Below are 15,027 nucleotides of genomic sequence, written 5' to 3'. Positions count from 1 at the left end.
TGCACATCCTAGACCTTTCACATTTGTGTGTCACGAGCTTGCCTTCCTCAGCCCAGCAGCCATGATGAAAAGTGTAAACGCACCATGCCTGTCAATCTTAAATAAAAAAAAGACCGGAATACCACCACTTCATCAAGCAGACACCAGTGCGAACTCAGAATCTTAATCATTCACCAAGTTAATAACCGTACTGTCGTTTCTCTAGAGACTTCTTGGACCTGTTTTCTCACAAATGCCATATAATCTTCGGTACCAGCCTCTTGCGCCTGCGACAATGTATAGATGTTTGAATGTAGCTAATGACCTTCCTACAACTAAATATATGTTTTCCGTCATGAATTTGCTACGCCTATTTGGGTGCACAATGAGATGAGCAACTGTTTTCAGCACAAATTGCTGGGTATTAATCAACAGGGACCATGCTGGGTTGGGGTTTGCACAGGGAGAAGGGGAAGAGGAAAGGGGGGCGACAGCAGGGGCTCGCTGTCTGAACAGCATCATATAAGAGAAGCTTCCCTCCTGTCTTACTGAAGCATTCATATTTTAGGAATTGGCCTTGGTAATTATACTACACTTTAATATACCCCAGCCCTCACCTGCGTTATCAAAGACTCACGGGAGAACAATTGTACCAGTGGCATCAGAACAGAACGAAAGAACAGCCTATCCAAATCAGGCCCAATACCTATCTTAGTACAGCATCCTGTTTTCACAGTGGCCAACCGGATGCCTTGGAGAAGCCCACAAACAGGAAATAAGAACAGCAGCACTCTCCGCATGTGTGATTCTCATCAGCTAGTATTCCGAGACATCAGAAATCCCTATGGTTAAACAAGGCTGGAGCATATTGCTATGCAATTCTGGGATGTCTTGGCAACGCCTTTTACACAGACCACATGGATGCATCTATCAGTGTAAAAATGGCGGCACACTTAGATGTGCCTTTACTCCTCTAAACATTTCCCAGGGGAAATCACTGAATTCCTTCCCATTCACCAAATAATTACATCGATATATTAAAGTGGTATATTGGATGCCATCTGATCCTATAGTTTCTCCTTAGAGTGGATTACTCAATCTGCTGATTTCTTTCCCTCTGGCTTGATCTCAGCTAAAACAAGATTCCCACAGAGAATACCAGTCTTCGGTTTTTCTGCCCAGATGCCAAAGCACGTGAAGAAGAGGTGAATCCATAGAAGCTCCAGATATCCATACAGCAGAAGTCACAAAGTTCAAGTCATTATTTCCCTTTTTTTATCCAGGTCAAAGGCATGAATACAACAAGGCATTGTTAGTTGTGATGGGCAAAACTGAGTGTCTGTTGATATAACAGGTCAGGTTTTTTAAGGCCTTTGTCTATGCAGAGTTATAATAATGCAGAAGCCTGATTGAATAGAAATCGAGGGGCAGGGACAGAGACACAGAAAGAACGAAGGGGAGAAGAGATACATGTCAGTAATGTCACAAAGTCAATACTGTGTCTACAGAGGGGGAAATGCACACAGCTTGCCCTTTGAAAGCTTCTCCATATCTTTGTATTTAATACTGTCAGAGTTGAGAACACATTTTAATGGAGTTTAGTGGCAATTGAACACATTCATTCACACACTCCGTGAGAGGAAGTGCCAGGAGTTTCTATCCCAGAATATCCAGGTACACTGGAGATGCCTTGGCCAAGTTCTGAAGCAGGCAGTGGATTTCTTTGATGTTGAGCCTCATATGAGGCTCCCGCTGCCAGCATCCCAACATCAGATCATAGACTTCCTTGGGGCAGGTGCGAGGTCGCTGCAGGACACGGCCCTGAGTAATACACTCAATTACCTGGAGTAAGAGAGAGAGAGAAGAGAAAGGACAAGGAGCAAGCCAATTTATTCTTTCTTTTATTGCTGATTTGGGCAATTAGTCAACACATCCTGAGAGAGTCACCCACCTCCCAATTTACATGTGCCAAACACTTCTGCACTCTTATCTTTCTATAAATGTTCCACTTCCGGCAAATGGATCCAGCCAAATACACTGCCTTTGAGACCATTTACCACCACAGACTCCCTGGAGAAGACACTGATGCTGGGAAAGATGGAGGGCACAAGGAGAAGGGGGCGACAGAGGACGAGATGGTTGGATAGTGTTTTCGAGGTTACCAGCATGAGTTTGACCAAACTGCGGGAGGTAGTGGAGGACAGAGGTGCCTGGCGTGCTCTGGTCCATGGGGTCACGAAGAGTCGGACACGACTAAACGACTAAACAACAACAACAACCACCACCACAGCCCGACTGCATTTTTAAAAGCATATCATTTGTACAACAGCACCCACCTCATTGTTTGAGAGCTGATACCATGGCTGTTTGCCGTAGGTAAAGATTTCCCATAGAACGACTCCAAGGCTCCAGACATCACTTTCCGTGGTGAATTTTCTGTACATTATGCTTTCAGGAGGCATCCAGCGAATGGGTAACATGGTATGTCCACCAACCTGGATAGAAGAGTTTGAAAGAATTTAAATGGTTTTTGTGGGAAGAAGTATATGGAGAAAGGGACAATACATGTTTTAAAGGTTTTGCAGTGCAATATATTATTTCCTGTTATTGTGAATTTGTGTCTCATTAGTACATCCTTCTGCCTCTTGTTATCCCCTACAATCTTCATCAAGAATGGATGGATTCTTCACTTCCAAAGCAACATTCTTTGAAACTTTCAGGGACTTTACACTATAGTCCTTTACTTCTTTTGCAAAGTATCAGGAGAGCCAAAAGTCTGACCAAGATTTATGGAGCATTTTCTTCCAGCTGTATGCCAGAGTTTAGCAGTAGCATATGGATGTTTGGAGCATACAACTGCATTCAGGGCTACTGATTTACTTGTAGAAAGCACTTCTGTATGCACTTAAAGACATACAGAAGTGTTTTCTCAAAAAGGAGCCATTGTTGACTTCCCTGAAATGAAGGCATATATGCCGGTTACATTTGTTCTTAAATGCTTTCCTGGTTAAATACGGTGGACAGGAAATGTATCAACAGTTTGTGGATTACTCATTTTGTTTCACTGCACAGAATATTTGACCATGGCAATCAATGAAAATCACTTTAAACCAGGTTTTACGCCATCTCCAATAAGGAGCTTTGCATCTAACACACAAATAGGCATACAGTGGGTGGTATTCAACTAAACTGTGGTCAGAGTAGACCCATTGAAATGAATGGCCATGACTGCATTAGAGCCATTAATTTCAATAGGTTTACTCTGAGTAAAACTTAATTGCTTACCACCAATTTTCATTCATTGACTGTTTGCTCCAGATGGGTTGTGCCAGAACACAACAATGACTAAAAGTCTACAAGCAAAGGATTGGCTAGACATCTCCAGGCATCCCCTGGTGAACATACCCAAGCCACTGTGTTTCAGCTCAGTTCCTAAGTCACCGTGTTTCAGAGCAGAAGCCACAGCTGGCAGAATTACTCTGCACTGCAACTTGGAAAGGTGCAGCAGTCCAGTTAGCGGTTCTCAACCTGTGGGTCCCCAGATGTTGTTGGACTACAACTCCCATAATCCCTGAGCTCTGGCCTTGCTAGCTAGGGGTGATGGGAGTTGTAGTTCAACAACATCTGGGGACTCGCAGGTTGAGGAAGGCTGATCTAGGCTCTAGGAACAGCCAGCTACACTCTTTCCTTGGACATATCTGGGCTCTAACATGAATGAAGCAGACCGGCCGCTGCTCTCTGATGTTCCTGAGACATCTGGGGGCTTCCAGAGCACATGAAGGATTGGTATCAAGGGTGCCAGAACCAGGATGTGTAAAAATACCCATAACTGAACTAATATGATCTGTGGCCGAGATCTGTGTGGAGAGTATAGTGTTACTAATGCATTGCCAATATGCACACCAGACACAAATACAACATTCAGTTTCTGACCCTTGCTCTAAGATGCACTGCGAGAAGCAAGATGCTATCCTTGGCTGCATTTTCTCAGTGGGTGGGTGAGCATTCATTAGGAGGTTGAAAAAATATAGAGAGACCCTTCGAAATCTGTGGCTACACACCAGAGCAAAGGGCAAGCACCATTACAACATTATTAGTTGCTAGAGGCTTTTGGTTCATTAAATATTAAGTGGCTCTTAAGCCTGTTCATCACGTGGCATCTATGACTGCTTTGGCTCCGTGGGTTTTATGGGACAGTCTTTAAAAAATTAATGAAAGCTGGTTGTAAAACACGGTTCGCTCTTTTATTGAGGTTTTGTTGTGATTTAAGCTTCTCGCTATCATAAGAAATGTAAACGCCTATTAGAAAAAGAAGGGCACCCTTCCTCTTAGTGGCTTCCCCATAGGTAGATATTCCAGAAGAATAACATATACTAAATGTAGGAGCCTCATTTGAGACATAGCTACACACATACAATCGCTACATAAAGATGCTTGGGCTGCTTCAAGGTAACAACAGAAATGTTTTTATTCATAACTATAGATACAAAAGGGACATGGGTGGCACTGTGGGTTAAACCACAGAGCCTAGGACTTGCTGATCAGAAGGTTGGCTGTTCGAATCCCCACGATGGGGTGAGCTCTCATTGCTGGGTCCCTGCTCCTGCCAACCTAGCAGTTCGAAAGCACCTCAAAGTGCAAGTAGATAAATAGGTACCGCTCCAGCGGGAAGGAAAACGGCATTTCTGTGTGCTGCTCTGGTTTGCCAGAAGCGGTTTAGTCATGCTGGCCACATGACCCGGAAGCTGTACGCCGGCTCCCTCGGCCAATAAAGCGAGATGAGTGCTGCAAACCCCAGAGTCGGTCACGACTGAACCTACTGGTCAGGGGTCCCTTTACCTTTACTATAGATATAAACACACACATACAATTAAGGCACTTAAGCTACTTAACTCCCAGCCCCCTCTATTGCATCATCCTAATCAGTTTTGTTACACTGAACTTCTGCACTGTGGAGTCTTGCATAGTGTTTGTTGTGGGGGAGGAAGGGAAAGGAGAATGTTAGCCGCTTTGAGACTCCTTAGGGTAGTGATCTTTTGAATTCTGGTGCTGGAGGAGACTCTTGAGTATCCCATGGACTGCAAGAAGATCAAACCTATCCATTCTTAAGGAAATCAGCCCTGAGTGCTCACTGGAAGGACAGATCGTGAAGCTGAGACTCCAATACTTTGGCCACCTCATGAGAAGAGATGACTCCCTGGAAAAGACCCTCATGTTGGGAAATATGGAGGGCACAAGGAGAAGGGGATGACAGAGGACGAGATGGTTGGATAGTGTTCTTGAAGCTACCAGCATGAGTTTGACTAAACTGCGGGAGGCAGTGGAAGACAGAAGTGCCTGGCATGCTCTGGTCCATGGGGTCACGAGGAGTTGGACATGACTAAACGACTAAACAACAACAACAAGGGTAGTGATAAAGCGGGATATCAAATCCAAACTCTTCTTCTTCTTCTTCCCTTCCAACTCTACAATTCTATGATACCTCATGCTAAGCTTATGAACAGCTGTTGTCTAATAAACAAGATATAAGTTGTATAGCCTTTTATACACCAAACAGTGATTCATATTGGTAAACAAGAACCCTCATGTCTCTGATCCCCTCTCTCTCCAGAGTTAGTTCATTGGCTTTTTAATGATCACAGTTTGGCTATCGCTCTAAATAGACAGATATAATTCAGCATTGATGCTGTTCCAGCATTCACTACTTCCTTGTAAGCCAATGTGGGCAATGTTCTTTGCACAGGAATATTACTCATTTCGGGGTAATAGTCATCTTTTCAGTCTCGAGATTTTTAATTTGCGGTATTGTCAAATATACAAATACCGCAGATTCTGCCCTCTCCACAATCCCTGCTTACGAAGGCTAAAAGAAAGGCATATTTTCTCCAAAACGATGAACTGTTTTTCCAATCGGTGCAATATTTTCTGGTTGAGAGGGCAGAAAAGGTAAGGAGGGGATATTTGGTCTGGAAGATACTCATCTGGTGTTCCTTATCAGCTCTTCACTCCCTGTTACAAAGACACATTAATGTTGGTATAATGGTGATCTGTCATTCAGCTCGGCATGCCATTAGTTTTAAACGAGAAAACTCATTCTCTTCCCATTCATGCCCACTCTGCTTCTGCAAGGGCAGAAAACACTGCCTGCTTTTGAGGGAGTGTGCTGTAAAGACAGCTATGGCACTGCATACTAATTGACACACTTTAATGATTTCTTTCCCTATTGCTCTCTCCTCCCTCTCTGCTCGCTGCTCCCCTGACTTGCCGGTTCCTAGCACATAAGGCTTGCTACCATGGAAACGAAGTCTCCGAATGTGCAAACCTCACCACATCAACATCTTGAGCATACTGCTGGTGAATTTCAAAAAGGTACCTCAGGCTAGAGGATAGGCAAAAAGAGGGGGATTTCCTTCATGGGCAGGCTGTTTAGGGTCCTGACAGATTTATTATGGCCAAGAGATCAACACTCACACATATATCCCACCAACATATTGTGCTAAAATGGTACATTATTATATTGCATGCGCACCCTGCTTACTACGCGAGAAACTAGCAGAACCAAAATAGACCAGCAAATCTACTTCTCATTCCTTTACCAAGGTGGCAACCCCTTAAAGGCAGAGATTCCTTCTTGTGTCTGGGGAAGTTTAATGACTCAGAATAAATGTGTTCCTGCCACTGGTATACAAGATGTAAGCAGTACAGATGCCAATCTGTGAAAACATTCTATTGAGTCAATTCAAATGATGCCTGAGAGATCTACAGGTGCTACCCAATCATAAAATCAGAACCAGAGGGAAGCTGACTCAACAGGTGGGCAAAGCCCTCTGCCAGTGGGGTGATTAAGGGGCAATGGATAAGGCTGAGCTGGAGCTATTTGCCAGAGCTCACATGCAGGCCACTGCAGGGGCAGGATCCAAATTTTAAAAATAAATTGGACTTGGAGAGCAACACACAGTTGGAATAAATGCACTGTACAATCATCATTTTATCCTGCTCAGTCATTTGTAGGCAGGATGGCTAGGGCAGAGGAGCTACAGATTCTGAACAATGGGACTGTCTCAAATTCCTGCTGCTAGTGGTTTAAGTCTAATTGAGAGTGTTTCTTCTCAGGAAACTTAAATATTATTATTTATTTTATTGAAAATAAGCTTTAAAAACAAAGTTCTTCAAAACAGGACTGCCCACCACACCCTCACTGTTCACAGTAAAGACACTTGGAGTACCTTAGTGAAATACCTAAGCATACTTTTGGGGTTAACAATAAACTTGAGTTAACTTCAGATGTGGGACATGGGTGGTGCTGTGGGTTAAACCACAGAGCCTAGGATCAGAAGGTCAGCAGTTCGAATCCCCATGACGGGGTGAGCTCCCGTTGCTCGGTCCCTGCTCCTGCCAACCTAGCAGTTCGAAAGCACTTCAAAGTGCAAGTAGATAAATAGGTACCGCTCCGGCAGGAAGGTAAACGGCGTTTCCGTGTGCTGCTCTGGTTCACCAGAAGTGGCTTAGTCATGCTGGCCACATGACCTGGAAGCTGTACACTCGGCCAATAAAGCGAGATGAGCGCCGCAACCTCAGAGTCGGCCACGACTGGACCGAATGGTCAGGGGTCCCTTTACCTAACTTCAGGTGTAACTACCGTTTAGCAATGTGTGAACAAGCCTTGCACTTCCTCTTTCCTCCCACCTTCATGAACTGTTGAGTTACTTCCTTTCTCAGCCACATCACAGTTTACAGTTACACCTGAATCATCCAATTTGTATTTGCCCTCCAAATAAAGATAGGAAGTCACTATGTCAATGTGGTTTGCCATCTTGGTTTTGGAGTGTATGTGCACAGTTTTGTTGGCACACTATGGACTGCATGGAAGAGAAAGTAATTCGTTGGCCCACTTTGCACATAATACTAAGCAATTTATTTTTAAATATATATATATAATGGTTTGTTTTACAAACCATGAGTTATCAACAAGTTGTTCCACGGACAATGAAACAAATCATGATTTGTTGCTCCAAAATATGGTTTGTTTTCTAGCTGCTCTTCCTTCACATCTTTGTGGTTTGGAGAGCTCTTGGGTGGGGTTAATGGACGGAGGGTGTTATGTTCACATGGAATGCCAAGCCATAGTAAAAACAGATCAAGGTTCATAAGCAAACAAACCACAAACTATGGCTTCATATCACAGTTGGTTTGCAGTAAATAAATCCTATTTAAGCTGTTGAGCAGGGTTCACACATAATGCTAAATCATGGTTTAATAAACTATAGCTCAATATACTGTGATTTATTGTTATTTGTAAATCAGAAAAAGCAAGGGGGGAGGGGAAGGGTCCATGGTGTGGTTATGTGTGAACCAGCCCTTACTGAACTCTATTTAACAGTTCCTGTTTTCCAGGAATCTGAGCACCATATTCAATAAATAAATGGTTCATTCTGAGTTTGGGCTCTGGTTCAGTTTCATTCCCACAACTCACACCAGCAGGACTCCTTATTGACCTTGTTACCTGCCTTCGGCCATCAGGATAGGGTGGGAAACAAATGGCGGGGGGGGGGCGCCTCACAATAAAAGTATATTTCATTGGCAGATAAGAGGGTAATAGTACAATGCATTGGAGTTTGCAGGCAAGCAGCAATAAACAAGAGGAAGTCTGGGATGATAAGCAAACATTTTGTTTGGTTTGCATTTCAGGAGGAAGTGGAGGCTTCGCTCCTTAGAAGACAGTCAACTTTGATCTTGAAATAACTTCCTCCTAATAACTGTAATTTAACCTGCCTGTGCCCAGCAGTTCTCCGGATTCCTCTAAGACTCTGGGTGGTTGCTTCGCAGAAGGCAGCAGAGAGTTTCTATGTAATTAAAATTACAGCTGCAGAGAGCTATTCGTTGAGCTTTCAAATCTTGGTGCCAAAAACAACATCTCTACTTGTGAGGGCAGACTCCTGAGGTGCCCGAAACTCTAAATTAAAACTCTCAATGCACAGTGATAATAAAGCCGCTGTTCCAAGATTGGCACAGGGATTAAGAAGGGTGACATCTGCTTTCCTCCTGAACCGGAGCTTTCAAATTCACCTTCGTTCACCATGCTCTTCCATTCATTGCAGTGCCATCTACACAAATACTTTCCCTTCAATAATTCTACAGGTGCCTAGTATAAGAGGGCAAGGATTTTATTGGATCCAGAGTTTCAGGGCTCCTTCTTGCCTCCTACCTGTGCAAAACTTAAAATTACCATCACCTAGAATGGAACATTTTTGCCCTCAAGGGATTGGCTCGGAATTTCTATATGCTTCTGTAAGGATCACCCAACAAATTCCCAATTGCTCACAAATTATAGTGCCCATAGCATATTGCTTTCTTCTTTATAGAAGATTTGCTATGTTCTCATTGCAGATCTAATTTCTATTTCTCATGGCCAAGTTAGGATCAGTTAGCAGAAGTGGGGAAGGGGAGGGATGGACAACAACAACAACAAAAAAGACTTTCCCCCATAACAGTCAACAGACATAGGCAATGAAAGCAAATTTATAACATAAGAAGTCTCCTTTCTATGTGGAGGGATGCTACCAGAAACTATTTTCCAGCATGGTTCAATGGCCACTCTTTGGCTTCTAGGCCAGGGCATAGCTGTCAACTTTTCCCTTTTCTGGCGAGGAATCCTATTCGGAATAAGGGAATTTCCCTTAAAAAAGGGAAACGTTGACAGCTATGGGCCAGGGTCTACCCTACTCTCCTTCCCAGGCTTTGGGGCAGCTTTGTGCTAAAACTGGCACCAATGGCAGCTGCTGTGTGGGCTTCTGCACCTTTAATTAACTATTAAAAGTGTAGGAGCCCTGCATTTTTGCATCTGGCCATGCCGGCTGGGGCCAGTCCAGCTTGGAAGATCAACCTCACTCCACTCCCACCTTATACCATTCTTTGCTACCAGCAGCATAATCCGTCTGCAAGCCCCTGCTTTACACAATCCTTGCTTCATGTCATTTTTATGTCCGACGACTCTGGGGTAAATGAACTAAGAATACTGCGAGGACGAGGAGTCCTCGAAGGTGGGCTAAAAATAAAGGCAACCACCATGCTATGTAGCAAAATTACCGTATTTTTCATCCCATAGGACGCTCTGTCCCATAGGACGCACCTAGTTTTTTTGGTGGGAAATAAAGGAATTTCCCCCCCTTTATTTCCCCCCAAAACCAGGTCGGGGAAACCAAACCAGGTCGGGGAACAGCGGGATGGCGGCGCTGCGCCTCCCCGCTGTCCCCCGAGCTTGTGGGGCTGGCCGATGTCTGCCCGGCGCGAGGGGTGCTCTGCTTCAGGGCGCTTTGTGCGCCGGGCGGCAGGCTGCTATCCGCAGCCTAGGGAGCCCTGCGGGAACGGCCGCGGGCTCCCCAGGCTTGCTGATAGCTTCCTGAAGCCTGGAGAGCGAGAGGGGTCGGTGCGCACCAACCCCTCTCGCTCTCCAGGCTTCAGCGAAAGCCTGTATTCACCCCATAGGACGCACACAGATTTCCCCTCCATTTTTGGAGGGGGAAAAGTGCATCCTATAGGGCGAAAAATACGGTAACATTTGAGACTGAAGGAAATCTCCACGCGGCAGTGAGAAAACAAAGGGTGTTTATTGCTAGCAGTAATGGCTCAGTGCGATCACTCTCCGAAAGCTGAGCAAAGCCCAAAAGGGTGGGCCTGCTAATATACATACTGTAGCTGTTATCTGTTAAAGCAATACATATGCATAAACTTCCTCCAATCTAAAGTTACAACACACTACTAATTATACCATGTATGGTCTTTCCTTCATTACCTATTCATTAGGCAAGGAAACAAAGGACTCGCTCTTGTCAAATGTAGACACTTGAAAATGTTGTTTACAACCTTGGGAGTAAAGCTGCTCCCATCACAAGATAAGGCACAGGGCCTCTAGCCCCTGGGGGAAAAATAAAATCCCTCTGTCATCCTCTAGAATAGATCCTGACATGACGCAATGGCCGAACCAGGCTGTGACGTTGGAGCGGAGCTGAAAAGCACATGTGGGGGAAAGAGCTAATTTCATTTGAGTACCAGTTGCCAAAATAGCATCTAATAAAAAGCTTTCAAACTGTGGCAGTTCAATATAAACACCCACAAGGATGCCTTGGCAAGCTGCTTGACTCGTCACCAGCCTGCCCCTGCTTTTCCTGTGCGAGACCTCGACACAAAACTCGCCCACACAGGTATGCAGCTGCGTAGTGACAGCGGAGACCTGCAGGTGCCTGTGAGTGCTGCCATTTCTGAGGGGAGAAAGAAAGGCAACTTCTCCCTTGCTCGAAGTGTTCTATCGGCAGCTAAACCTGCTGCCATTATTTATAAAAAGAAGGGGGAATAAGAACCCTGTCGCCATACATCGACCCTTTTTAATGTATAGACATTTTACACTAGAAATTGGCAGTGAAGTCACCCTTTGGGCTTATTACACTGCCATTATCGTTAACAAACAGTGGAGTCACAAGGAAATCTACAATGCACCAAAGCCAGGAACAGATTATTGAAAGGTTGTAAGATGGAAGGCAGAGCACAACATGCTAAGGAATGATTTCTTTTCTTTCTTTCTTTTGCAGTGCACAGATGGCCTCTCAAAATTCTCTACCCTGTTTTGTCAGCAGAGAAACTGATGGAGTGGGGCATTTCACTAAATTTCTCCATGGGGAGGGGAACCTCTCCAAATTTATTGGGGTACGGGTCCAAATTTGCAGTGGCAGTACCACAGACAGTCTCTCTCCCTCTCTCTCCCTCTCTCTCTCTCTCTCTCTCTCTCTCTCTCTCACACACACACACACACACACACAGTGATTTTTTCTGGGGGAATGCAGGGGTACCACTAAACATTTTGTGAATCTAAGTTTGGCCTCATTGAGGGGCAGTATTTCAATATGGGAAGAAGGGGAAGAAATGGAGGCAGTGAGAGATTTTACTTTCTTGGGCTCCATGATCACTGCAGATGGTGACAGCAGCCACGAAATTAAAAGACGCCTGCTTCTTGGGAGAAGGGCAATGACAGGCCTAGACAGCATCTTGAGAAGTAGAGACGTCACCTTGCCAACAAAGGTCCGTATAGTTAAAGCCATGGTTTTCCCAGTAGTGATGTATGGAAGTGAGAGCTGGACCATAAAGAAGGCTGAAGAATTGATGCTTTTGAATCATGGTGCTGGAGGAGACTCTTGAGAGTCCCATGGACTGCAAGAAGATCAAACGCATCCATTCTTAAGGAAATCAGCCCTGAGTGCTCACTGGAAGGACAGATCGTGAAGCTGAGGCTCCAGCCACCTCATGAGAAGAGAAGACTCCCTGGAGAAGACACTGATGCTGGGAAAGATGGAGGGCACAAGGAGAAGGGGGCGACAGAGGACGAGATGGTTGGATAGTGTTTTCGAGGTTACCAGCATGAGTTTGACCAAACTGCGAGAGGTAGTGGAGGACAGAGGTGCCTGGCGTGCTCTGGTCCATGGGGTCACGAAGAGTCGGACACGACTAAACGACTAAACAACAACAACAACATTTCAATATGAGTAGGAAAATGAGAGTACCCCTAAACATTTTTAAAGAAAAAAAGCACTGCTCTCTCTCTCTCTCTCCCTCTCTCTCTCTCTCTCTCTCTCTCTCACACACACACACACACACACACACACACACACACACACACACAAAACTGTTGCACTGTACAAGCACATCCTTGAGCACTCTGTATTTGTGTAAAAGGCAGCTACTACAAAAATGGCAGGGAGGAAATTCCATAAAGTGGCCCTTTAAACAAACTGAGAGTGGGGTCCGTGGGCAAAAAAAATAATTTCCCCAGAAAATGTCTACTGAATAATTTTGCTTCCACAGCGAGTAGGTAGCTCTGAGCCTCTCCATACTGTGCCAGAATCTGCCATTCTACTAAGAAGTACAATTCGTGCTGGAGAATCTAAGATTAAAACCTAGCAAAAACATATAACATTTATGGGAAAAGTTCGCTTACTCCAGGAAGTATTAGCTTGCTGCCAAAGCACAAAACAACCCCAAAGTAGAGCACCCTTTAAGCCTCCAAGCAGGTAGAGGAGCCTGCAGAAGCTCAGTAGGTTACACCTTCTTGGTAAACACTGGGAAGGTTTGCTTATTTTGAGTCAACCTGGTGACAGACAAAATCAGATTCCTATGGTGCAATAAACAACCTGATACAGGTCAGTGCAGAGTACAAGTATCCGAGTTTTATTTTCCATTCATTTGTGTGTGCCTGCGCTATTGTTATATTTTGTTGTGGCTTAATTTGTGACAGGCTTTGGCTTTCTGGCATTCAAAAGGGGTTGGACTTTTTCCCATCGCGGAAGAACGTGTACCTCTTACAAAGAAGCTGTGATTGCTTCTATTATCTAATATATACACACCTTAATATTTACTTAGTTACACTTACTCTTAAGGGGGGGGATTACATGTTGATAAGAAGTCTTTACTGGTTTTGGGAGGAACTCAAAGTGTTTTCCCTCAGGGTTTTTCTTTTATCCTGCAAGGCAGCTGTAGGTGACTTTGAATGAAGTAGAGGGGAAAGGGGAAGTTTAACCATTGCCTTTCCAAAACAAAAAAAATTCCTTCCAGTAGCACCTTAAAGACCAACTAAGTTAGTTCTTGGTATGAGCTTTCGTGTGCATGCATACTTCTTCAGATTCTTCATTGCCTTTCCAGTCACTTGTCCTCCCTAAATCTCTCCACCCATCCCCCCCCCCCCCGCTGCGTTCCCATCTGTGCTAGAAAAGATACCGTGCTCTCATATCTTTGGCCCTGCAAGCACAAAGGGAGCTTAGGGCGACTCTGAGTTGACAAATGGCTACCAAGAAAAAGGGGACCCGTCCTTTGCAAGCAGGTGTCTGATGAAACCCAGAACTGCTCTAGCACTTTAACAAACGATAGCAAATGACACGTTGAAATTCCATCCCCACAACACGAGGTATTTCTCAGTGACCATGAAATGTATGTAAACGAAAGTAAGGTGTTTTATGCAGTGATGTTAATGCAGGCAAGCCCTGAGAGATAGTAGAGCACGAGACTTTTAATCTCAGGGCTGTGGGTTCAATCCCCATGTTGGGCAAAAGATTGAAGGGGGTTGGATTCAATTATCCTTGTGATCCCCTCCAACTCTGCAATTCTATGATTATAAGCCAGACCATCCCTTTCCCCTTCTCCTGCAGGCCAAATTTGTCAGATGGATGGGGCCAGCCACCTGTCAATCATCTGATGTCATTTGACAACTCAGAAGGGGCTCCACTGAACCCCTTTGAAGGCTGGCTGTCAGTGCCAATCAGCTGATAACTGCTTAGAGCCCTATGAATACAAACCACTTGCAAACTGACTTCAGAGTGAGTTTTAACAGATTTTACCAGTTTTTATGGGATCAGCGTACTAAATTTGTGTTATGTACTGAGGGGAAAACAAGAATTACAATATGTCTTGCAGTCTATATATGGTAGCACTTACTTCGGATGAGTGCAGATAATTTAGGCTTGATTTATATAGGACCATAGTGGGATTTTGTGCCTGTTAAGCTTACAGAAATGATAAGGGCTGTGGAATTATACAGAGGAATTATATCAAAGGAAAACACCTTCCCAGTTAGTTAAAGGTAAAGGGACCCCTGACCATTAGGTCCAGTCGTGACCGACTCTGGGGTTGCGGAGCTCATCTCGCTTTATTGGCCGAGGGAGCCGGTGTACAGCTTCTGGGTCATGTGGCCAGCATGACTAAGCTGCTTCTGGCGAACCAGAGCAGCGCATGGAAACACTGTTTACCTTCCCGCTGGAGCGGTACCTATTTATCTACTTGCACTTTGACGTGCTTTCGAACTGCTAGGTTGGCAGGAGCAGGGACTGAGCAACGGGAGCTCACCCCATCGTGGGGATTCGAAGCACCAACCTTCTGATCAGCAAGTCCTAGGCTCTGTGGTTTAACCCACAGCGCCACCCGCGTCACTTATCCCAGTTAGTTAGTAATGTGTGATTGAGGGAGGTTTGCTTTCAAATGGGAACCAAACTGAGTTTCTCCTAGTGAATT

General features: G+C 44.7%; 1 protein-coding gene across 7 annotated transcripts in view; it reads right to left on the bottom strand.

The window, feature by feature from the left end:
- Positions 1-215: 215 nt before the first annotated feature.
- The window catches only part of NTRK2 (neurotrophic receptor tyrosine kinase 2), a 196,585-nt gene continuing 181,773 nt past the window's right edge, over positions 216-15,027 (bottom strand). For all 7 annotated transcript variants that reach the window (XM_077936017.1, XM_077936018.1, XM_077936019.1 and 4 more), the window contains 2 exons: positions 2,316-2,474; positions 216-1,821 (listed from right to left, as the gene is read on the bottom strand). In XM_077936017.1, the coding sequence (XP_077792143.1) occupies positions 1,636-1,821; positions 2,316-2,474 (345 nt within the window). In that variant the 3' untranslated portion in view covers positions 216-1,635. The remainder of the gene's footprint in view (positions 1,822-2,315; positions 2,475-15,027) is intronic.

This window comes from Podarcis muralis, chromosome 11 (assembly GCF_964188315.1).
Source record: "Podarcis muralis chromosome 11, rPodMur119.hap1.1, whole genome shotgun sequence".
NCBI classification, from domain to species: domain Eukaryota; kingdom Metazoa; phylum Chordata; class Lepidosauria; order Squamata; family Lacertidae; genus Podarcis; species Podarcis muralis.
The sequence above is the reverse complement of the archived record's forward strand: the minus strand, read 5'-3'. Positions and strand labels throughout refer to the sequence as shown.